This window comes from Falco peregrinus, chromosome 12, assembly GCF_023634155.1.
Source record: "Falco peregrinus isolate bFalPer1 chromosome 12, bFalPer1.pri, whole genome shotgun sequence".
NCBI classification, from domain to species: domain Eukaryota; kingdom Metazoa; phylum Chordata; class Aves; order Falconiformes; family Falconidae; genus Falco; species Falco peregrinus.
The window spans coordinates 19,207,277-19,230,500 of record NC_073732.1 but is presented as its reverse complement, the minus strand read 5'-3'; the positions used below and the strand labels follow the sequence as shown (position 1 = coordinate 19,230,500).

Genomic DNA, 23,224 nt, shown 5'->3' with positions numbered 1-23,224 from the left:
CTGGTGACCCCAACAGCAGCGAGGTGCCTTGTCACCCGTAGGCAACCACGGGTCCCCCTGTGCCTTCAATGCCAAGACCTCAGGCACTCTGCCCCCCAGACCTGGCCATGGCCATGAGCCCGGGGGCTGGCTGTCCACAGTACCCCCTGCGCGGTCTTCCCTGCCCCAGCCCCGCTGCCCACATCCCACCGAGGGGAACCGGGCGGAACCGTGGTCCAGTGGCAGTGCCAGCCCCTCGTGCCCGGGGGAAGAGGGACCAACGTGTCCCGGGGCAGCCGTACCCGCCGTCACCCCACGCCAGCCTTTACCTCCCACCCGCCCCCGCCGGCTGCCCACGAGTGCCCTCCTCAGCCGGGAAACCTGTGGGCAAGGAGCACGGGTGGAGGGGCCGCCGCCGCAGGGCAGAGCCCCCGGCCGGACACCCCCCAGCCCCTGCCCGGCGCTCGGTGCTCGGCGCTGGCTGCCGGTGCCGGGCGCTGCCGGTGGAGGCGGAGCGCGGCCGGTCCCTCCCCCCGGGCAGTGCCCCGGCCCGCCTCGCACGGCCCGGGAGGAGCCGCCGCCGCGGGCACCGGCATCGGCACCGGCAGGGCCAGGAGCGGCGGCACCATGGCCTCCGAGAGCGAGGCGCAGCGGGCGCTGCAGTATGAGCAGACCCTGGTGAGTGCGGCCGGCACCGGGTGCCGGGGGGCTCCGGGGGGCTCCGGGGGGCACGGGGCGCGGCGGCAGCCTAGGGGAGGTGGGCGGTTTGGGAGTGCTGCCCTGTTTAGGGCGGCGGTACCCGGTTTGGGGTGCCGTCTCCCGGCTGTGGTTGGGTAGGACATGGGGACGGGGTGCCACCCCACAGCCCCCCCCGGCGGTGGAGGAGCCTGAGCCCCCACCCCAGGGCAGAACTTCTGCATGCACCTCATTCCCCCTCCCCCCATCACTGAGGGGGAGATGCGGGACTCCCAGGGGCACTGCCCGGGCACCCTTCACCCCCCTGTCTGCACGTCCTCAGCCCTCTGCCCCCAAGATAGTGTATCTCCCCCACCTTCAGCCTTAGCCCCATGTTTGCGACTCCTTCCCCTCCGAGGCCTCCCTGCTGGCACCCAGGTGCCTGGCTGTCCCGGGGGTGTCCTCCCTCCCCACTGTGCCTGCGGCCCCTCCAATGCCCGTGGTCCTTGGACACCCGGGCAAAGGTGCTTCTTCCTGGCCTCCCCTTGGGATGGTGACCGGGGTGGCTCAGCAAATGGGTACTTTGCCCTGGCAAAGGCATTCAGACAGGCAAGGCCGGGGAGGTGGGCAGGGAAGCGGTACCCGTGCTTCTGCCCGAGTCTGCCGGGAGCCTGAGTCAGTTGCTGTGAGTGGGGCCGGCCCTGCTGAGGCTTACCCACCTGGCGTGTGGGCACGGGGTAGTGTCGAGGCACTGCTGCGCCGGGCACCCTCTGCATTGTCTTCCCAAGCACCCAAAGTCCTTGTCTGGGGGCTATCCCTCAGTGCCCACCCCAAGCTGCCCCTTCCCAATCACTGTTGGGTGGCTGTGGGCCCCCACCGGCCATGGGAGCCCTGGCTGTGCCGCCAGCATCTCCACAATCTTACCCACCCCGCGGTGCCCCGCTAGCAGAGCTGAGCTGGGGAGCAGGGGGGGCACGAGCAGGGGTGCACAGCACTGTCCGATGTGCGCCGTGGGGCACCTTCCCCACCCACCCCAGCACCAGACTGCCTCCTGGGTGCTGTGTCCGCAGTGGGTGGGCACAGAGGTCAGCCCAGCCAGGCATGGCGGGACAGAGGAGCCTGCGGGCAGCGTGGGAGGCGAGAGGCACGCTGGGCAGCCTTGCACGGCGCCGGCAGGCAGACTTTGTCCTCCTTTGCCCCGGGCGGGGTAGCACCCCTGCCCTGGGTGCCCCAGGGTGCCCATCCCCAGGGTGCCTCCCCGTGAGAGGCTGGTGAAACTGCCTGGGGCTCGTGGGTGAGGCTGGGTGCAGGCTCCTGTCCCACAGCCTCACGCCAAGCTTTTGGGAGCTGCCTGGGTACATGCCGGGCAGCAGGGGTGCCCAGCCCTCCCCAGCGCATCTGAGCCAACATGAGTTCGTGCCAGCACCTGCCAGGAGGGTCAGAATCCAGCTGGAGCCTGGCACGGGCTGGTCCAAGCCAGACTGCCCTGCGGACAGCCCTGGGGACAGCTTTTGCTGCCCATGTCGACTGCCGGGGCTTCACAGCCAGACTGCAGGGCTGTGCCCAGCTGTGCCCAATGAGCCCCATCCCCACCCCACATCCTTACCCCTCCGCCACCCCAGATTTCACCAGCTGTGGCGTGCCATGACTGTGGTGCTAGTGGGGGCTGGCACAGCACCAGCCCTAAAGGTCTTCCTAGGCCACAGTGTTGCCTCCCTGGGGACCCTATGCTGGGTGGGTGCCCATAAGAAACCCCAGTTCTGCCAAGGGTGCTGGTGTGCATGGCAGCCCCGGTGCCCCCTGCATGCCAGGCTGCCATGGTGGGGACCAAAGGGCCCCCAGGGCAGGGGATTAAGCTTGACAAACTGCCCTTGTTCACTGTGGAGCGGCTCAGGGTGATTAGAGCCTGGCTAAGACAGGCAGCGTGACAAACACCCCCGGCCTACGCCTGCCCACTGCCAGCCCAGGGGACCCCACACCCCCCTGCCTTTAAATATCTGCCCCCCAGATCACAGTTCTGGGGGAAAAGTTGGCTGGCATCAGCCATGTGGAGGTGGGTACCGCTGCCAGGCAAGCTCGGTGCTATGGGACAGGGTGGCACGGGGACACGGCAGCATCAGATGCCAGCGCCTGCCCCAGGCACAGCATCGCCTGGGTGCAGCAGGCACCGCGGGCTGGCACTGCCCAGGGCTGTGGCATAGCCAGTGCCTGCAGCACAGGAGCCCAGGACTGACACAGCGGCCTTGGCCCCTGCCCATGTCCCTGGGTGCCCCCCGCCAGGCCCCCCCGTGCCCGCTCCCTGCCTGCCCGGCACTGTGATTGTTCAGCTGCTTCGTGGCGGAGGCCGGAGTCCCGGGGCTGTTTGTGTTTCAAAAGGCTTTTGTGGAAAAATAACCAGAGCGGGAGGAGGAGGAGGAGGAAGAAGAGAGCCCACCGCTGGCCTTCATCACAGCCCCACGGCCGTCCCAGGGTTGCGGGCACAGCAGCTGTGCCTGCCCAGCACAGGGCAGCCCCAGGGTTCCATGTCCTGCCTGCAGGGCTGTGGCACAGGGCAGAGGGGTGGCACAGAGTGGCGGGGTGGCACAGGGTGACAGGTGGCATGGGGTGGCACAGCCCCTTTGCTTGCATCCCTGTTGTTGCCGGTGGGGTTGGCTGCAAACAGGGGGCAGAGGGGGATCCCCCCCCGCCCCCGCCTAACCAGGCTGGAGACCCTGGGGCTGGGCATCCCCCTGGTGCCCCATCACCCGCAGTGCAGCATGGCAGCCCCTGGCACGGCTCCAGGGGGTGGGCATGGAGCCAGTTCGAGGGACACTCAGCCTGGGGGTGCCCCAGTCCTGGCCGGGGCCAGCCATGGGGCAGCAGCGGGGCTGGGGGAGGCAGGCGCTTGGCAGGGTGACAGCACTCCTCAGGGTGCCGGCCTGTTTCGTGTTCCAGAGGAAACAAGCTTTGCCCGAAGGGAGCCTTTGAATGCAGGACCCCGTGCGGGGCTGGGGTCCTCCTGGCAGCCAATGCTGGATCCGGCCCCCCGAGGTGGCTGTGCCGGCATCCCCACCTGCCTCATGCCTTCCCCCCAGCACATTTCCATAGGGAGAGGAACTGCTGAGCCTGTGCTGAGCAGGAGTTTGGGGTGAAATCGCTGCCAGGAGGGGGTCAGCATGGAAATTAACGTGCCCTCTCCCTCCCTGCTTGCCTCCCTACTCTCCTTCCCGCTGCTGAGCACAACCCAGGTATTAGACAGCAGAGAATCCACCCGGCGCCGCTCTGGCTGCTTTCTGCTCCCTGCCAAAGGGACCTGGGCAGGAGTAATGCCCCGTGAGAAACGTACCTTCATGCTGTCCCCACGGAGAGCTGGCACATGCCAGCAGGCCAAGGGGTGTAAATGGGACCAATGGGTGTAAACGCCCACGTGCCAAGCACAGTGCCCACCCGTGTCGCTGCCCCCGCGCCGGGCGCCAGCCCCGGCCATGCTGCAGAGGCAGGCGCCCCGGCTGGGCAGCCACGCGCTGCACTGGCACAGCACGGCGGGTGGGCACACCATCGGCATGGGGCTCACGTCGCCCCGACGTGGGAGCCTGGCAGGGCCCCCGCAGCCCTGAAGTCTCCCTTTGTGCCGGGCCAACCTCTGGCGCTTGGCATTCAGGTCGCGCTGGGGGGAGTGAGGTGGAAACCAAGCAACCGAGTCCTTGGCAGTGCCCTCCAGCGCGGGACCAATGCCCCCAGCTCGGCGGGGAGGACGGGCACAAAGAGCTCCTGGCTGGCACGGCGGGCACTGCCAGGGCCACCCCCCTGCCACAAGGGCCAGGCCACGTGCCATGCCACGGTGAGGCAGGAGGCAGCCGAGGAGGAGGGGGTGCCCCCTACGTGGGCACGGAGCCACTCACACCTCCTGCTCCCTAAAACCCCCTCCTCACAGCCCAGGGACCACTCTGTGCCCAGTGCTCTCCCATGGGACTGGGGGTACACCCTGCCCCCCACTGCCCTCCTGCCTCGCTGCTGTCAGCTGAGACTGGCCAGCTCGTGTCACGTGTGGCCTGCTGAGGCAGCCTCCCAGGGGGGCATCCCAGCCCTGCTTTTAGTGATGCTGACGGGAGGCTCCCGCAGAGTGCCAGCACAACCTCAATACCAGCCCTCAGAGAGTCCTGGCCGGGCTGGCTGCGCTCCCATCACTGGAGGCCCTTCCCTACCCTCTGCCAGCCCAGCCCGGTGCCTGGGGCACCTGGGCAGGGCCAGAGACTGGTACCAGCAGTGCTGGCTGCCTGCTCTGGGGGTGTGGGTGAAACGATCGCCATGATCCCCACACACCTTATCTGCCCAGCCCCCTCCCATCCCCCGGCGGGCAGCCAGGGACCCCCAGAGGCACGGCAGCTCCTTCCCTTGGGGGTGCCATGGCTGCCTGTCCCCTCGCCTGGTGTGCCCTGGTGCTAGGAGGCCATGCCAGCCTGTTCACTGCTCCTCTGCCTCAGTTTCCCCACTTGGGCATAGGACCAGGGGTGTCAGCACCCCAGTGACACCCCTGCTCACTTCTCCTCCCACAGATGTATGGGCGCTACACGCAGGACCTGGGCACCTTCGCCAAGGATGAAGCAGCCCGGCTGCGGCTACAACAGGGGCATGGGGAGGGGGACACACCCCGGCCCCGCCGCCCCTCAGAGCTGCTGGAGTACACCCAGGGCCGCTGTGCCCCTTGCCGTGGTAAGGGCCGCTGGGGACAGGGACATGGGGGGAGCGTCAGTGGGCACAGCCCCATGGCAGCACATGGTCGGGGCACAGCTGCCCACCGTGCCACGGTGGTGGCGGGTAGAGTTTCTCTGGCTGTCATGGGACACCGGCGCCGAGGACAATGCCACCTGCCCAACGGGCAGCAGGGACACAATGGCCCAAAATAGCCGGGCATGCCGCGGGGACCAGGGGCCCCCAGCCCCTCCGCCTGGGGCTGTGCCAGGGGGGCTGTGCTTGTGGGAGGCGCATGCCCAGCAGCACTGTGTGCAGCTATGCAGCCTGTCATTCCTGCCCGCTGGTGGTTGCGGCAGGGCTGTGACGGCTGGGCACGGTGGTGCTTCTGCACCGGAGGGTGCTGGTAGTGCTGGGTTGGTGCAGCTGGTTGTAAGCATTGTGTCCCTGTGTGCCCATCCCTGGGGCACCTGGCCCTGAGCCTGTCCTTGTGCCCACAGTCTGCGCCTTGCAGTGCCAGCGGTTCTTCATCTCCAAGGTGGGCGAGGACTGGGTCTTCCTCATCCTCTTGGGGCTAGTCATGGCACTGGTCAGCTGGGCCATGGACTTCGCCATCGCCACTTGCCTCCAAGGTGAGTGGGCATCTGTGGGCTTCTGGAATCATGGTGGGGCATGAGGTGGCTGTGCCACAGGACCATACCATGCCCCTTGCCACTCGTGACCCACCTGGCTGGCTGTGCCCACAGCCCAGAAGTGGATGTATGGGGGCCTGGACACCAACATGCTGCTGCAGTACCTGGCCTGGGTCACCTACCCCACCGTGCTCATCACCTTCTCTGCTGGCTTCACCCAGATCCTTGCCCCCCAGGCCGTGGGTAGGGCACCCAGAGGGTTGCCTGCACCCTAACAGGGTGTGCCCTCCCTGGGGCTGTGGGTTGGGAGCTGCCTGGGTGTTCTCCTGAGCTATGAGGGTTGGGGATCCTGGAGGTCTTCCAAGGGCTAAGAGCTGGTTTTCAGAGGGTCTCCTGGGGGCTATGGGGTGGATGTCCTCCTGAGATATGGGGCTGGGGGTGTTCCAAGGGCTATTGACTGGTCTGCAGAGGGTCTTCTGTGAGTTAAGGGGTGGATGTCCTCTTGGCTATGGGGCTAGAGGTCTTGGGAGTCTTCCTAGGGCTAAGAGCTGGTCTTCAGAGGGTTTTCTGGGGGCTGTGGGATTGGGGTTCCCTCAGGGCTATGGGCTGAGCTGTCCCTGCACAGCCATGGGGCTGTTCCTGCCAACTGTACTGTGGGGAGAGGTATCTCTGGGGTCTCCCTATGGCAGCAGGGTGTGGCAGAGCATCAAGGATCCCCCCCAGAACTATGGAGCAGGGGCTCCCCAGTGTCCCCCCTCCATGGCTGTGGGTCAGGGCTGTCCCTGCGGTGCCAGGCTCAGGGATCCCCGAGATGAAGACCATCCTGCGGGGTGTTGTGCTGAAGGAGTACCTCACCCTCAAGACCTTTGTGGCCAAGGTGATCGGGCTGACGTGTGCCCTGGGCAGCGGCATGCCCCTGGGCAAGGAGGTGAGGGCAGTGCCTGGGGTGGGGTGGGCAGGGGGCCATGGTGGCGGGGCACTGTCCTCAGCCCTTGTGCTGTCCCTGCAGGGTCCCTTTGTCCACATTGCCAGCATGTGTGCAGCCCTGCTCAGCCGCTTCCTATCCCTCTTTGGAGGCATCTATGAGGTAAGCAGTGCAGGCTGGTCCGGGGGGGACTCCACCTGTGCCCCCCAGCAGGTTGGGCAGTGCCCACTCACCCCCAGCTTACCTGCAGAATGAGGCGAGGAACATCGAAATGCTGGCGTCTGCCTGCGCCGTTGGTGTTGGCTGCTGCTTCGCCGCCCCCATCGGAGGTAGGGTCACCCCGGGCCCCCTGCACCCCCACACACCTCCCACCCCGGCACCGGGGTCTGCCCGGTGAGGCAAGCAGGACCCCCAGGACAGCTGGCAAGGGAGAGGGCAGTGCTGCTCAGCAGGGAGGAGGAAGGGAGGAGCAGGCACCATCCTCCTGGAGGTGTAACATCTGCTCTCGTCCTCTCCCCTGCCGCCCTGCGCTCCAGGGAGCTCCCCACTCCAGCCCTGCTGAGCTCTGCCCGTAGGTTGGTGATGTGTCTGACTCTCTCCTTGCCCTTTGCCTGTTGCACTGCCCCAGCTGTCTCTCTGTCCATCCGTGTGCACCCCACCCCACCCCAGTGCCACCTGCCATGTCACTGCTTGTGTCCCTGCGCTACCCTCTCGCTCGCGCTGACTGCTGCTCCACTGTGCCCACTGTGGCCAGCTGGGGATGGGCCACATGCTTTGCCAGGGAAGCCCTTGAACTGCCCCATAGCATGCCCATGGGGCCGGCTGGGCCCCTGCGGGCTGTGCACGAGCGTAGGCTCGGGGGGGGGGGCGGGGGGAAAGCATGCCAGGCACCAGGGGTCCGCCTGGGTTTCGCCGCCTCCCTCGTGCACTTCTCCCCGGTGCCAGGGGTCCTCTTCAGCATCGAGGTCACCTCCACATTCTTCGCTGTCCGCAACTACTGGCGTGGCTTCTTCGCCGCCACCTTCAGTGCCTTCATCTTCCGTGTCCTTGCTGTCTGGAACAAGGATGAAGGTACCTCCAGTGGGGTGGGGGGCACAGGGTCCACCCCACCCAGCCCCGCTGACTCCTGCCATCCCTCAGAGACAATCACGGCGCTGTTCAAAACCCGCTTCCGCCTTGACTTCCCCTTTGACCTGCAGGAGCTGCCCGCCTTTGCTGTCATTGGGTGAGTGTGGCCTCCCCTGTGCCCATCCCATGGCCCCAGGGATGGCCGGGATGGTGGCACTGGTGATGGCCATGGCGGTGGTGGCAGTGGGACACGTGGATGCTCATCCCTTTTTTCTGCCCAGGATCGCCAGCGGCTTCGGGGGTGCGCTTTTTGTCTACCTCAACCGCAAGATTGTGCAGTTCATGCGCCGGCAGAAGACCATCAACCGCTTTCTCATGAAGAAGTAGGTGCCTGGTGGTCCCTGGCACCAGGGCGGTAGAGCTGGGGCTGCACCGACCTCACCCCCCACCCCATGCCACCCCGTCAGGCGCCTGCTCTTCCCTGCCCTGGTGACACTGCTCATCTCCACGCTGACCTTCCCGCCTGGCTTCGGACAGTTCATGGCTGGCCAGGTACCCACCATGGGGTGGCATACCAGTCCCCACCCCGGGATCATCACCAACCCCAGCTGACCCCTGCCCATCACCAGCTCACCCAGAAGGACACCCTGGTGACACTCTTCGACAACCAGACGTGGGCCAAGCAGGGGCTCAGTGATGAGTTCGAATACTTGGGCATCCTGGAGGCCTGGCGCCACCCCCGCTCCAATGTCTTCGTCACCCTTGTTGTCTTCATCCTCATGAAGGTGCGTGCCTCCTGCCCCTGCCATCCCCAGGATGCCACCAGGAGGCTCTGGGGAGGGGGTCCTGGATGCCCACCAGGGAGGTGCTAGATGCTTGCCAGCAGGGCGGCACCAGGAGACACTGGGTGGCTGTTCTCAGAGGCTACCAAGGTGTTGGCTGGGTGCTGCTGATATGCCATCAAAGAACTCCTGTCTGGAGCCGCCAAGGTGCCAGCAGGAGGTGCTGGCAGGGTGCCATCAGGTACCACCAAGGAGGTGCTGGCAGGGTGCCCTCAGGTGCCCCCAGGGAGGTATGGCCACGTGCCACCAGGGAGGTGCTGGCCAGGTGCCCCCAGATGCCACCAGGGAGGTGCTGGCAGGGTGCCCTCTGGGAGGAGCGGGATTGCCCCATGGCACAGTGCTGTGCCCATGTGCTCCTCCACACCAGCTGGCTGTGGGGCACGGCAGGGGCAGGAGGCAGGGCTGGGCTGGAGGTGGGGGTCAACTAACAGGTCTCTGCAACCTCCTTGCAGTTCTGGATGTCAGCCCTGGCCACCACCATCCCAGTGCCCTGTGGAGCCTTCATGCCTGTCTTCGTCATTGGTGAGAGCCTGTACCCTGCACAGGCATGGCGGAAGCAGGGAGCTGCCTGCCAGCCCATGCTGGGGCACCCATGGGTGTCCCCCGGTGTCCCCTTCCCCAGCAGCACCAGGGCAGAGAGAGGGCATGAGGCTGGGGTGGGTGCCGGGAGAGCCCCTACACCCTCTCCCAGCCCCTCTCTGTGGGCAGGGGCAGCCTTCGGGCGCTTGGTGGGGGAGAGCATGGCAGCCTGGTTCCCTGACGGCATCCACACCGACAGCAACACCTACCGCATCGTGCCGGGGGGCTACGCTGTGGTGGGTAAGCACCGGGCTGGCGCAGGGACACTGTGGTGGGCATCACTTGGAGATACTCCAAAGGAGCCAGTGGGTTCCCCAGGGCTGAGGTGGTATCCCCAGGTGCTGGGGGGTGACACCACCACTGGGGATGTCCCTGGGAGGTCCCAAGGGCTCTGGGTGTGGTGGATGTCCTAGGGGTGGGGACCTAGGGTGGGGAGCCAGCCTGGCAGGCAGCACCTGACAGCCACCCCTGTGTCTCCCGGGGATGGGCACAGGGGCAGCTGCACTGTCAGGTGCCGTCACCCACACGGTGTCCACGGCCGTCATCGTCTTCGAGCTGACAGGGCAGATCTCGCACATCCTGCCTGTCATGATCGCCGTCATCCTGGCCAACGCTGTGGCCCAGAGCCTCCAGCCCTCCCTCTACGACAGCATCATCCGCATCAAGAAGCTGCCCTACCTCCCTGAGCTGGGCTGGGGCCACCACGAGTCAGTGTGTCCCCCTGCTCTGTCCCCAAGCCCCTCGCCAGGCACAAGGGGAGGGGGTGGCATCACTCTGAGGCCACTGTTCACCCTCCCTGGGCAGGAAATACAACGTGCGGGTGGAGGACATCATGGTGCGAGACATCCGCTACGTCACCCTCAACTGCAAGTACCGCGACCTGCAGCACGTCTTGCACAGCACCAAGATGAAGAGCCTGCCGCTGGTGGAGTCAGCTGGTGAGATGTGGGCAGGGGGCTCTGCTGGCACCCACCCCAGCCATGCAGCGTGCCAGGATGGGGGGGTGAGGGTGGCAAAGGGGACATCGGGAGCCAACATGGCCCCTCACTGCCGCTGCCAGAGTCCATGATCCTTCTGGGCTCCATCGAGCGGGCGCAAGTGGGAGCCCTGCTCAGCCACCAGCTCAGCCCCCAGCGCCGGCTCCAGGCCCTGCGGCAGAAGATGCTGGCCGAGGATGGGCACCGGCTCTCTGATGCCAGCATCCGCTTCCAGGTGAGGGGGGTGGCCGCTGCGGGGGCTGTCGGGCCAAGGTGCCCCCTGCCACCATCCCTCCACCACCCCGTCCCCCCACAGATCAGCACGGAGGCCTCCTCAGGCGCCCCTGCCCACACTGCCCTCCGCAAGCCCCTGAAGCCAGCGCTGAAGCGGGTGCCCAGTAGCCCGGCTGAGAGCCCCCCGGGTGAGTCTGCACCCGGCTCCCCCAGCCCCCCCCTGCACCTCCCCGCTGACACCCGCTCCCTGCCCACAGCTGGCACCACCGAGCACACCGGCATCGCCCTCAAGAGCCTCTTCTGTGCCAACCCCACCACAGAGCCCACCGAGGTGAGCACCCAGCCCTGCCTGGTCCTGCCTGGCCCTTTCTACCTGTTGCCGTCCTTTCCCATCACTCCCATCCCTTTCCATCCCTTCACACCCCTTCCTGCTCCTGCCCGTCCCTGCCCCTTCCAGCCCATCCATCCCACCACTTTCCATCCCTTCTCATCCCTGCCCTATCCTGCCCACCCCTGCCCATTCTCGTCCCATCCCTTTCCATTCCTGCTCAACCCGGCCCGGCCCTGCCCATCCTTGCCCATCTGTGTCCCTGCCCATCCCTACCCATCCCCGCCGTCCCTGCCGTCCCTGCCCCTGCGGTGGCTGCCCCTGGCCATGCCCTAACGCCGCTGTCTCTCCCCGCGGTGCCAGGCCCAGGGCACAGCCTATCGCAAAGCCAAACGCGTCCGTGTTTCCATCATGGTAAGCTGCGGCCAATTGCAGGCCGGGCACAGCTCCTCTCAGCCAATCAGAGCCCAGTATGGATTATAGGAACCAATCAGGGTGCTGGCAAGATTCTGTTTGGCCAGTCACGTTTGGCCTGTGTCTATGTAGCCAATCTCGGACTGTCCTGATCCTGCTCAGCCAATCAGTGTGTGACTTGCCAATCCCAAACCTTCCTGGCGAATCATGGCCTTACCCGGAGCCTCTCGGCCAGTCATGGCCATGGGATTTGCCCCACTTTGCTCAGCCAATCATGGCACAGCCTGTGTTCTCTCCACCAATCACAAGCTTGGCTCGTCCCACCTTGGCCAATTGGGGTGTGACCTGCATCCTCTCAACCTGACCTGCGAGCTGCCTGCACGTGCTGCCTGCAGTGCCCTGCTCCCTGCTGCCTGCGCCCTGCCGGCTCCTTGCCTGTAACCAGCGTGCAGGCAGGCTGCCTGCTGCCCTGCCAGGCTGCTCATGCTTGCCTCTTCTGCAGGAGGAGATGGAGCTGGGTGACAGGATGACCCCTGCAGAGGTGAGGGGGTGCACCCAGGTGGGCAGGACTCTCCTGCCCACAAGCACCCAGCAGACCCCAATGGGGTGCCAAGGCCTGAGTGGGCAGGGGGTAGGGATGCGTACCCCCAATGTCCCTGTAACACTGGGTGCAGGGAGTCCTTTACACACCCCCGGGGGCTGTGCCCCTCACCCTGCCCCATGGCATTCCCCCCACAGATCCTGGAGTGGGAGGAGCAGCAGCTGGACCAGCCAGTGGACTTCAGCAGCGCCAAGATTGACCCCGCACCCTTCCAGCTGGTGGAGCACACCTCGCTGCACAAGGTGCACCCGCACCCCCCTTGACCCCCGCCCAGACCCCCCAGGCCCTCAACTCAGCCCCCTCTTCCTGCAGACCCACACCATCTTCTCGCTGCTGGGCCTGGACCACGCGTATGTCACCAGCATTGGGCGCCTGGTGGGCATGGTGTCCCTCAAGGAGGTGAGCGGGGTGCAGTGGGGCTGGAGGGGCCCAAGGGTGGGGGCACCCAGAGCCACCTGCCCATGGGTTTGGGGTGCCCACAGCTGCGCAAGGCCATTGAAGGCTCGCTGACAGCCAAGGGGGTGAAGGTACGCCCACCGCTCGCCAGCTTCCGTGACAGCACCGCCAGCGCCAGCGAGCCTGACACCACCGCCCTGCACCAGCTCTGGGACCGCCACCAGCACCACACCATGCCCCGTGAGGCCGGACCTGTGGGCGACGATGATGACACCCCCAAAGGCCAGTGAGACAGGGTCCCCCTGTGTGTCCCCAGGTGCCACAGGGACCCCCAGAACCTGCAGGGGTATGCCCACCCTGTGCCCACTTGTGCCAGGCTCGGCATGGGGTGGGCACCCTCAATCCATTGCTGCTGCCCCTCCCTGTGCCAGGGGCTAGCTAGGTGCCCCCCACCTCCCTGCCAGCTCTTGGGGCTTCCCACTTTGCTACCTCTGCCTCCGCCAGCCCCCAGTGCCCCCCAGCATAGCCAGCACCCCCATGGGCACCACAGTGTCCCTGCTCAGGGTGGCACAAGGGGCAGAGGGGCATCAGGTTGGGGTGCCCACGGGGACATGGGTGGGCACTACCTCCCTCCTCAGCATCTCATGGCTGGGAAGGGGGGTCCTTACCACCTCTCCGCTGTGCACCCCTCCCCACCCCATGTAAATACAGAGATTTTTATATTAATTTAATAAAAGGACTTTATAAACAGAGCCAGAGTACCAGGAGCCTGGAGGTGGGAAGGGGGCATAGCCAGCGGGCACCAGCCAAACCTCACCATGGTGCCAGGGTTGGCATCACTTGGGGCACGAATCCTTTCCTTACCCGGCGCCAGCTTACAGCGTGGCCTCGCTGCGGTACAGCAGCTGCGGGGGCTCACCGGGGCGGGTGCTGGTATGGCGCTGGGCAGTGATGACCAGCGTGCCAGCCTCAGTGAGGGTGCAGCTCACTGACAGCGGGTCCGTGTCCTCAGGCAGCTGGCACTTGTGGGTGAAGGTGTCGCAGACAGTGCCATCCTCAGCCACCTGTGGGGAGGCAGTGCCAGCATGCTGGGTCAGGGCATGGCAAGGCACAGCATGGTGGTGCACAGCACATTCCCAGTTACTCCAGTGCTAGTGATGGGGCAGCTCCCAGTCACCTCAGCTGCAGCAGGGAGCTCAACAGGGCAGTTCCCAGTTAACCAGTGACACCACTGCCAGCAAGGACTGTTCCCAACTGCCCCATCACCACCAGCAAAGAATGCAAGGGGGCAGGAGTTCCCAGTTGCCCCATTCTCAGGGAGGACAGTGCCCAGTTACCCCAGTGCAGGAGAGGCGCAGTGGAGCAGGAACTACCTGTTGTCCCATCACTGGAGGACAGCCCCCAGTTACCCCAGTGCCAACAGGGGCCATTCCCAGTTAGCTCTCACTGCAGGAGAGGGTGCCACAGGGCAGGACCCCCGCTGCTGCATGGCCAGAGCAGGGTCAGAATGGATATGCTGTCCCCCTGGGGCGTCTCACCTTCTCAGCCTGGATGGCAACGTGGCAGTTGGAGATGGTCACCACGATGTCAGGGGGCTTGAACTGGCTGACGTCGGCCACCACCTGGTAGGTGTCACCCTGGGCACGCACCCAGGTGCCCAGGCTGCAGGGACACATGGCTCCTGGGGACCCTGTGAGCATCAGGGGGCTACCAGGCACAGGGGCATGGGACCCAGGGGCTGAGGCAGTGTGGGAAAGCCTGGTGACACTGGGAGGGGTGGCTGGGGGGTAGCAAGTGGCACTGGAGGTTTGGGAACATTGGAGGTGCTAGAGGGTTGCAGGGGGAACTGGGTGCCCCAGGGGTATGGGGTGGTACTGGGTGGTCTGGAGTGGGAGTCTGGGGGTAGCAGGAGGCACCGGGGGATCTGGGGCACCCGAGGGCACTGGGGGGTGGTGTCTGGGGGGGCACTGGACAACCTGGGGACAGCAGGGGAATGGAGCAGGAGGCTGGGGACACAGAATAGCCAGGGAAATCCGGGGGGAGTGGGTTGGGGGGTGCACTGTGGTTACTGGTGGGCTCTGGGTGTGTACAGGGAAGTGGGAGGCTAGCAGGGTACTCTGAGGGGTCTGTGGCTCAGTGGGGCTGAGGACATAAGGGCAGCCAGGAAGGTCTGGAGGGGTGGGAAAGGGGGATGGGGGTGGTTCTGAGGACACTGGGAGGCTCAGAAGGGTCTGGGGAGGGGGCAACTGGGGACCTGGGGGTATGCACAAAGGGACTGGACAGGGTGGGGGCTGGAGGACAGCCCAGAGACCCGTAGGACAGTTGGGGGGCAGTCAGGCTTCCCCTCTCAGCCCTCCTGGTCTATGTTGAGGGGTGTCCCACACCACGCCCAAGCACAGGGCAGTTGGATAGTCCTCGGAGGGGCCCTCCCTGGGGTAGCAGGGACCCCCACGCCCCCACCCCATTACCTGGGTACCCGAAGACCTCGTGTGCCCGTGCCCCGAAGGGTCCGTGCCGCCGGTCCCCCTCGAAGTGGGGCTCACCATGCCCCTGGCCGTAGGCACGGTACATGGGTGCTGAGGCAAGCGAGGCCGTGGCTCCTGCTGCCCGCGCCCCCCAGGGCCCCGGCACTGGGGAGGGGGCCGGCTGCCTGCCACCACCAGATGCCCATAATTAGGCACCCCGGCCCCAGGAATGCGAGATAAGGGCCGAGGCCTCGCCATCACCCTGCGGGGCCGCGGGGAGGGACGTGTCGCCACCGGCAGCCTGCCACCCCCGGCCCCCCGGCGAGGAGTTGCCCCCCACCCACAAGAAGAGGTGCCTGCCACAGCACTCACACGATGGACTTTATTTGAGACCTGGCGGGATGGAGGGGGGGTGCCGGGGTGTGGACACCCCATGGGCACCCCCACGGGCACCGCCACAGCAGGACGGGGGGCTCAGGCAGCTCCCGCGGGTATGCACACACGTGCACATGCACATACACTCGAACGCACGCACGCACATGTGCACACACACACGCAGAGCATAGCCCCCCCCCCCCCATCTGCAGGCACCCTGCGCCCCCCAGCCCATCCTGGTGCTGTGGGGAGCATCTGCTGTCCCCAGAAAGGGGATGGTGGCAGGTGACAGGGAGCCCATCAGCATGGCTGCCCCCTGCACCCCCTCACAGCTTGGCCATGCAGAGAGAGGGGGGCCAGCCCCGTGCCAGGCACCCCGCGGCAGGGAGGGAGAGTGGGTGCTGTGCCCGGTGGAGGCTGATGGGCAGTGCGGGGGGGTGCATGGGAGCAGAGGCATAGCTGGTGCTGGGGGCACCCCAGGGTGCGGGGCTGGGGGGGCTGTGGCCGGGCTGGGCGAGGAGCAGCATGCAGCGGGCAAGCGGCCCCACAAGAACACGTGCCATGCGGGAAGCGGGGCGCAAGCATTGGCAAAAAACTGGCATTCCTCCCCCAAACGGCGTGCCTGGACCCCTGGCACGGCCCTGGGGACCCCCGAGCCGGGTTGCCACCCCCAGCCAGGATGGGGGGGCTGTTTGCCCTTCATGTAGGCACTTGGTTCCCTGCTAGGGGTGAGTGACTCAGGGATGGGGACATCAGTCCCGCTGCCTCCCCCCTCTCTCCACCCCACATTGCCCCACAGCAGACCGGAGGGGCCCTGGCTGGGCTGAGCCCCCTGCTGCGGTGCTGGTTTGGGGGTGCTGTCACTGGTGGCCCAAAGCCCCCAGCCTGGGGGCCTGTGCCCACCCGGCCCCCACCCAGCCCCACAGTCTCCCCATGCCAGCCCCCCACAAGTACAAAAGTATAGAAAGCCCCCGACACGGCGGCACATTCACAGCGCCTCGCCCCCCCCGCTGGCCCTGTGCTCCAAGACAGAAGTTCACAGTTTAAAACTCGGTCCGATAAAAGCTGGCTGGGGAGAGAAAAGCCCCCTGCTCCCCAACCCCCCCCAGCCGCCCCGAGCCGAGGGTGCCAGGCACGGAGTGGGGGCACCACAGGGTGCTCGGAGAGGTTCAGCCATGCCAACGGGGCAGGGGGGGCTTGTGCCCGAAAGGGAAGCCCAGGTGGGGTTTGGGGGGGAACATGCGAAGAACCAGCCCCACTGATTCAGTCCTGCCAGTTCTGGGGGCACATCTGGGCATCAGGGCAGAGGTCGGACCCCCTCAAGCCCTTCCCTGCACCCCTTCCCCACTCTCATGCAAAAATCCAGGAGGACAACGATGTGGCCAAGCAGGGCCAGGGCACGGCGGGGCACACTGGCTGGAAGGGGAGCTGCGGTGGTCTCCCGACCCCCCCCTGCACCCCGATAGCGAGGGGGAGCAGCGGTAGGGCCTGTCCCTCGCCCAGCACAGGGTCCGGCCAGAGGGTTGTGACAGGGGGGGCTGGACCCCCGCCCGGAGAGGCAGGGCACCCCAGGGGGCATCAGGGCTCTTCGGCCTCCTCCTCCTCCTCCAGCGATGCCACCCCAGAGGAGGCGACGTCGGAGACTTTCCGGCGGAGTGGGAAGTCCTTGCTCAGCACCACCTCATCCTCAGTGGGTGAGAGGCAGGCTTCGGCGTAGGACACGGAGTAGAGGGAGTCCTGGCACCGGAGCCGTGCCAGGCCCTGCAAGGCACTTTGGCTGGCCGGGGCAGGCAGCTTGGGCAGCAGCAGGTCCTCGCCCCCAAGGGAGCCCAGCAGTTTGGCAGTGAGTTCGGAGGGGGACACCATCTCCAGGCTGCAGAGGCTGGAGCAGAGAGTCTCGGGGGAGAGGGTGTGCGATGAGTCGCTCTCGGGCTCGCAGGAGCTGTGCCGCACGCCCAGCTGGCACAGGTGGCCCTGCAGTAGGTCTCGCAGCAGTGCACTGGCAGGCACCGTGCCGGGCAGCTCTGCAGGGAATCGGGATGTGCAGGGTCAGTCCAGGGCTGATGGCATGAGGGGCTGCCAGGTCCCCACTGCCCTGGGCCCCACAGGAGGGGAGCAGTGGGAGGGGAGCTGCCCCACAGCAGGCACCATGCCCCCTTTGCCCGCAAATTGCTGCGTGTGTGGCACTGGTGACAACCAAAGGAAAAGCAAAATATGCTCTGGCACTGGGGAGGGTGTCACATTGCAGGGCTTCCCCATCCCTGGCATGGGCACTGCTTTGCCATGGTGCCAGGCAGGGGCCCTGCCTCGTAAGGGGGTGGCCGGGCTGGGGAGCATGGCCAGGCATCAGGCACCCCATTCCTTCAACCCTTGGCACCAACAGTGGGACACCAACACCCGCACTAAAACACGGCGGGTGCCTGCTCCCCATGGCACTTACCGCTGGGCTGGGAACTCTCTGTGGAGGGCATGAAGTCCTCATCGTAGGATTCGTCATTGGAGTCATCCCCGTCCACCGATGACCAGGCTCGCAGCTTGGCCTCAGCAATGGCAAACTGCTCCGCCACACCTGGCAGGGGACATCCACAGGTCATGCATGCACTGGGACGTGCCCCCAACAACCCCCTGCCCCAGCATCCCTGTGCCCACAGTGCTGTGGCACCAGTGGATGGATGAGAACAAGCAGCCCCACCACCCCTGCCCCCAGCCGCAGCAGGAGATGTGCCCGCTGGCCGTGCCCTGCGCGGTGCCCACCGGCAGCGAAGCGTGCCTCCTGCTCGCCCTCGCTCAGGTGGCAGTAGGAGCTGAAGGCGCTCTCCAGGGCAGCTGGCGGCTCCACAGGCTTGCACCAGCCCTTCCACTCGATGAGGTGGGCAACACGGCCCTGCGCCATGGCCGTTGGCTTCGTCACGTGCTCCTTCACCACCTGCGAGATGCCTGCGAGATGTGCCCCTGCGTCAGCACCCCCTGGACACCCCGAGTCCCCTCCATGGAGCCCACGACCCTGGGACCCAGCACCCCCCGCCTCCAGCCCTTGAGACATGACACTTCTGTGCCCTCCTCTGGGGTACCGCCAGGGACCCCAGGGACACCTTAAGCCCTCCAAACCCCAGAGGAGTGACCCCAATGCCTGCCCCAAGAGGCTCAGCCCCCTTGGACACAGGAGACCCCCCCTTCCCTGGATGCTCCCACACACACTCCTGCGCCCTCGGGCAGGCGAGCTGTTACCGTGCAGTGAGGAGCGGGCCAGGGCAGCAATCTCCTGGATGGTCAGCGCGCGCCGTGACTTGGGCAGCATCTCGACAGTATCCTCAACATTGACCTGCAGGAGCGGGCAGGGGTGTCACAGCCCTGGGCCACACTGCCCGCCCCTTCCCTGCTGCCTGCCACTGCTCCCTCTCTGTCAACCCCATGGCCTGGGAGGAGGCTTAGCCCTGCTTGGTGCCCACCCCATGAGGTCGGTGGTGTCTGTGCACACACGTGTGTTACAGACACACATGTGTTACAGGCACACATGCACAGGCGTGCAGAGGGATGGTTACAGCCACTACATGTAGGGCAGTGGGTATATCCACACCTGCACCTGTGTGCATACCTCCATAGGCTGTTAGTACACCCCTATGCTGCTGTTACATGTACATACATCTTGCACTCATAAGTGCATGCACATACATACACGCACAGACGTGCTCGGTGCACACACGTGCCTACTCACGTAACCACGTGTACACACACAGACACTCACAGACATGCACAGACCATAAACACACACGTGCACTTGCTACACACACATGCACACACACACATCCCCTCACTGCAGGGGCCCTTCTCACTATGCACATGTGAACTCACCACATGCACACGTGTGCTCACTGTGCACAATCCATGTGTGCATGTACCGCACACACACACTTGCTGTACACACCTGCACAGGTGCACACGCACACACACACGTGTGCATGCCCTGTGCTAGCTGGTGCCACTGTCTGTCCTCTCCAGCTTGTGCATGTGCACACACACACACACACATGTGCGTGTGCAAGGCCACCATGGCCAGGCTCCCCAGTGCCCGCTCCGAACATCCCGCTGCATGTCCCCATTGCCTGTCCTGGCTGCACCAGGCCTCAAGCCCATGGCCACGGGGGAAGCGATGCAGGATTTGGAGGCGCGCAACAAATTGCATTGCCATGGCAACGAGGCACCGTGGACTGATTTCTCCCAGGATACAGCCCGGCTTGCAGCTGACGTCAGAGCAGCCCCAGAGCCGGCTGCTTGCTGGCAGGGCCGGGTGAGCAGCGGAGCAGCGGGCACCAGAGCCCCCCGCTCCCCCGGCCATGGCCAGGACAGGTGCCCCACCGTGGGGTACAGCACACGAGGACCCTGGCTGGGCACGGTGGGGCTTGGTGGTACCTGGAGGAAGTCCTGGCTGTCGAAGGAGGCCTGGCGCACCAGGCGGGGCAGTGGGCGAGCAGCACTCAGCGGTGACAGTGCTTTCACCTCCTTCCACTCCACGCACAGCGTCGTGTCCACAGCCACTGTGGGAAGAGCCAGGGCCAGTGTCAGCACCTCTGTCCCCACATCAGCCCCCTCAGCCTCAGGGCAGCAGTTTCTCGCCAAATCTGAGACCAGACACAACGCGTTGCAGGGCTGCCCCGGAGCAGCCAGGTGCTGCGGCACAAGTGACTCAAGCCCGGGCAAATCTTCCACCTGTGTCAGCGGTAACGCAGGGCCACAGCCTGGCACCGGGGACCGGGCGCCTGTCCCGGCTTGGCAGCTCTTTAGGGAGGGGTGGGGGCAGCTGGGCCAGGCTGAAGGGGACGGAGCGGGCCAGGCGCTAGGTGCGTGGAGAGAGGCGGCACTGGGCCATGCTGGGGAGGGGCTGGCATTCCTTCACCATCTCCAAAATCCCCCTTCCCAGTTCCACATCCCTGGGGCCAGAGGGAGAGGAGCAAAAAGGGATAGGGGGGGATAAAAGCACCCACACTCTACCTCCACCACAACAGCCCAATCCCCTGGCACCAGCACCCCACATGGATGGGTCCCCAACACCTCGGGCACTGACTCCCAAGCACAGAGTCCAGGCAGGGTCCCCTGTCACTGTGGCCCCTAGGCCAGGCCGGTTCCCAATGGCCAAGGCAGGACATTCCTGAGGAGCCTCATTCCCCCTTCACCAAGGTGGGCCGAGCTGATGTAAACTGGCTGTAAGGGGGGATTTGGGGAGCTGAGCAGCGCTCCTGCCAACCCCTATCTGTGGGTAGCCCCTGGCTCCCGGGGAAGCTGCAGATGGCATCACCCCCACCCCCAGCTGTGGGCAGGGGCACCCCGTGGTGGTGCCCCAGCATCAACAACCCTACCACTCTAGCAACAACACCCCCAGCACCCTCCAGCATGCCTGCAACACCCCCAGCACCGTCCCAGCTCCCAGAACACCTTCGGATCATAGTCACAGCCCCCATCCCTCCTGCAGCACCCCCAGGACATCTGTGGCACCCCCACAGCACCCCTGCAGCACCCCACACCCTGCAGCCCACCCCTCCTAGCCCCCATATCTCCTCCAATAGCCCCCCAAACACCTCTGTCCCACTCATAACACCCCCATAAGCACCCCAGCCCCACAACCCCTTCCCAGCCCCCTGCACCCCACACACCACCCACCAGCTCCCCTAACACTGCACCCCAGCCCCTCCAACCCCCCCAACCCCTACACATCCTCGCTCTCCATCTCCCCATGCCCCCTGTACCACCAAGCTGCCCCAGATCAGCATCCCCAGCCCCCAGATCCCGACCCATTCATAGCTCCCATCCCCCTATACATACCCGAGTCCTCCAGAGCCCTCAAGCTCCCTGTATCCCCCCAAACCCTCTGTGCTCCCCTCCCCACCTTCATACCTCCCCACATCTCCCAGCCCCCATAGCTTCCCAAACCCCACAAAGCACCCCACACACCGCTCCCCCACCCCCTAGACCCTCTCAGCTCCCCACGTATCCCCAACACCCTCACTGCATCACCCCACGCCCCCTACAGCAGCCTCCCCACAGCCCCCGCGCCCCCAGCACCCCCCTCCCCCAAGTCCCCCTCCAGCCTTCATGCCCCCAGATCCCGCACGGTCCCCAGACCCGCCCCCCGGTCCCAGCCTGGTGCCGCTCACCCACCGATGGTGGTTTTGGAGCCGATGCAGCCCATGCTCCCGGGGGGGCCCCGGTGCGGGCACTACCGCCAGCGCCGCGCCGCCCGCATCGCCCCCCGGCCGCATGGGCGGCCCCGGGCAGCGCCCGCGCCCCGCCGGAGGCTGCTGCCGGGCCGGGCCGGGCCGCGGTGGCGGAGCCCCGAGCGGTGCGGAGCCGGGCCGGGGAGCTGCACGTCGAGAGACGTCACTGCTGGGGGAGGAAGAAGAGGGAGAGGGGGAGGCGGGAGGGAGGGGAGGGAGATGGGGAGGAAGAGGAGGAGGATGGGGAGACGGAGGGAGGAGGGAGAGGAGGGGGAGGAAGGGCGGGAGGAAGAGTGGGATGAAGAATGAGGAAGAGGAAGGGAGGTTAGGAGGAAGGGGAGATGAGAGAGGGGAGAAGGGGGATGAAGGCAGCCGGGGAGGATGAAGAAACAGGGGGGCTGAAGGAAGAGGAAGAGGGGGATGGAGGAAGAGGAGGGGGGCGCGGGGAGGAGGAGGAGGATGGGCGAAGGAAGAGGAGGGGGCTGAGGAGGAGGAGGGGGAGAGGAAGGCCGGGCACCGCGGAGAGCGCCGTGCCAGCACCGCGGACAGCGCCGCCCCGCCCGGCCCCGGGGCACCACCGCCCCCAGGGACCCCCGGCTCCGCGCGAGCCCCCGGGGGGCACAAGGGGCAGGGCCAGGGACCCTCCAGCAACGCGGCACCCCTCAGCACCAGGCCTGCCCATGAAAGGCGGAGGGACTGTGCCCCCGCCTGCCCCCCCCCCCCCCCCCCCGGCCCCGAGGGGCTGGCAGCGCCGTGCAGGAGAGGGCACACAGCCCACGCGTGCTGGGGTGCTGGGGGTCCCGCCTCGCGGAGCTGGGAGTGCACAGGTGGGCACAGGCCCTAGGCATCACCTCCGATGGCACCACATCGACCTCCCCTGCAGGAGATCCAGGCCAGCGCCGATGCCAGGCTGACAGGTTAACCTGCAGCCAAAGGAGTCTGTTCATTCTGAAACCTACTGACAGCAATTAACGCTGCGGTACCTTCTCCCTGGCACAGAGGGGCACGGGAGTGCACTAATGGGGTGCCACCCTCCCCCTTGGCAAGCAGGGCACTGGAGCAGCCCAAGGGGCTCCCTCTTTACTCACTCCTGAGCATGGGGAGCTCCTGGCCAGTAGCCACCCCCAGGCCCTGCTGGCCTTTCCCTGCCAGCTGCTTCCCAGCATCGGTGCTGCCAGGGCTGCAGCTCAGGCCGCTCAGCCTCCGATCTGGGGAACCAGCCTCCCGTTAATTGCTCTGTACCCTCTGGGCCACAGCCAGGGTGACTCAGCAAGAGGCAGCCCAACGCGGCAAAGCCCAGAGCCACCCCAAGGGGGGCCAGCTCCTGTCCCTAGCAGGGAATCCTCCAGCCTTTCCCTACCCCACCTGCAAGACAAGACAGGAGGGTGCCAAGAGAAAAATGCCCCCCAAGAGGGAAGTTGTGAGGGAAGTCCAGCACATAACTCTCATCTCCCACCCCAAGGCAGAGACAGAGGAAATGGCACAGGTCCTGCCACTCTGTGCCCATAGGAAAAGGGATGCTTAGGGACAGCGAGGCTCTGCTCCGCAGCCAGGGCGCTGGCAGGGCTGCCTGCTCCACCACAGACACCCTGCGCCAGGCAGCGCTGGCAAGAGGAGTCCCAGGCGGCCTGGCTCCAGGCACGTCCAACCCCCTTGCCACCCTCCCAGCCCCAGGGTGGGGGGGTACCTACCCTCTGCCTTGGGGTGCCAGGGGAGGCTGGCCCCTGCTTGGGCTCTAGGCTGGCACCCCCACACCAGCCTGGGCACAAGGGACATGGGGCGGCAACAGCGGCACACGGGGCATTATTTAGCAATGTTCTTTTATTTCCAGTTTTAAGGTGAAAAGATGCCTTT

The 23,224-nt window shown here is 66.0% G+C and overlaps 3 protein-coding genes across 5 annotated transcripts; 1 reads left to right on the top strand and 2 right to left on the bottom strand.

Moving 5' to 3' along the window:
• Positions 1–543: 543 nt before the first annotated feature.
• Positions 544–13,066, top strand: CLCN2 (chloride voltage-gated channel 2). 3 transcript variants are annotated; one of them, XM_055817594.1, is made up of 24 exons: positions 544–657; positions 5,190–5,346; positions 5,826–5,957; positions 6,072–6,200; positions 6,752–6,885; positions 6,967–7,044; positions 7,133–7,211; positions 7,828–7,953; positions 8,023–8,107; positions 8,232–8,333; positions 8,418–8,502; positions 8,580–8,735; positions 9,245–9,314; positions 9,501–9,611; positions 9,865–10,078; positions 10,176–10,309; positions 10,432–10,583; positions 10,665–10,770; positions 10,840–10,913; positions 11,274–11,324; positions 11,827–11,865; positions 12,063–12,167; positions 12,238–12,324; positions 12,408–13,066. In XM_055817594.1, the coding sequence occupies exons 1-24, from the start codon at positions 607–609 to the stop codon at positions 12,609–12,611; spliced, it is 2,661 nt and encodes an 886-aa protein (XP_055673569.1). In that variant the 5' UTR covers positions 544–606; the 3' UTR covers positions 12,612–13,066. The 3 variants fall into 3 exon arrangements, with proteins under 3 accessions (XP_055673569.1, XP_055673566.1, XP_055673568.1); XM_055817591.1 differs by lacking the exon at positions 11,274–11,324; XM_055817593.1 differs by lacking the exons at positions 11,274–11,324; positions 12,238–12,324; positions 12,408–13,066 and having other exon boundaries at positions 10,665–10,774.
• A 130-nt stretch (positions 13,067–13,196) lies between these two features.
• Positions 13,197–15,047, bottom strand: LOC101917280 (heat shock protein beta-7-like). Its single transcript, XM_013297739.3, has 3 exons — positions 14,790–15,047; positions 13,860–14,011; positions 13,197–13,385 (listed from the first exon to the last, which is right to left on the bottom strand). The coding sequence occupies exons 1-3, from the start codon at positions 14,890–14,892 to the stop codon at positions 13,197–13,199; spliced, it is 444 nt and encodes a 147-aa protein (XP_013153193.2). The 5' UTR covers positions 14,893–15,047.
• Positions 15,048–15,153: 106 nt separating this feature from the next.
• Positions 15,154–21,759, bottom strand: FAM131A (family with sequence similarity 131 member A). Its single transcript, XM_055817667.1, is given in 7 exon segments — positions 15,154–17,185; positions 17,602–17,730; positions 17,916–18,098; positions 18,390–18,483; positions 19,572–19,696; positions 21,315–21,358; positions 21,360–21,759. Coding segments are annotated over 7 exon segments (1,077 nt in total). The 5' UTR covers positions 21,416–21,759; the 3' UTR covers positions 15,154–16,739.
• Between the last annotated feature and the right edge of the window lie 1,465 nt (positions 21,760–23,224).

Coding starts and splice junctions, on each gene's coding strand:
- CLCN2 (XM_055817594.1), top strand. CDS start 607: ATGGCCTCCGAGAGCGAGGCGCAGCGGGCGCTGCAGTATGAGCAGACC. Junction 10,310..10,431: donor GCCGCTGGTGGAGTCAGCTG/GTGAGATGTGGG, acceptor TGCCGCTGCCAG/AGTCCATGATCCTTCTGGGC. Junction 11,866..12,062: donor ACAGGATGACCCCTGCAGAG/GTGAGGGGGTGC, acceptor TTCCCCCCACAG/ATCCTGGAGTGGGAGGAGCA.
- LOC101917280 (XM_013297739.3), bottom strand. CDS start 14,892: ATGTACCGTGCCTACGGCCAGGGGCATGGTGAGCCCCACTTCGAGGGG. Junction 14,012..14,789: donor CGAGGTCTTCGGGTACCCAG/GTAATGGGGTGG, acceptor TGATGCTCACAG/GGTCCCCAGGAGCCATGTGT. Junction 13,386..13,859: donor TTGCCATCCAGGCTGAGAAG/GTGAGACGCCCC, acceptor GCCTCCCCACAG/GTGGCTGAGGATGGCACTGT.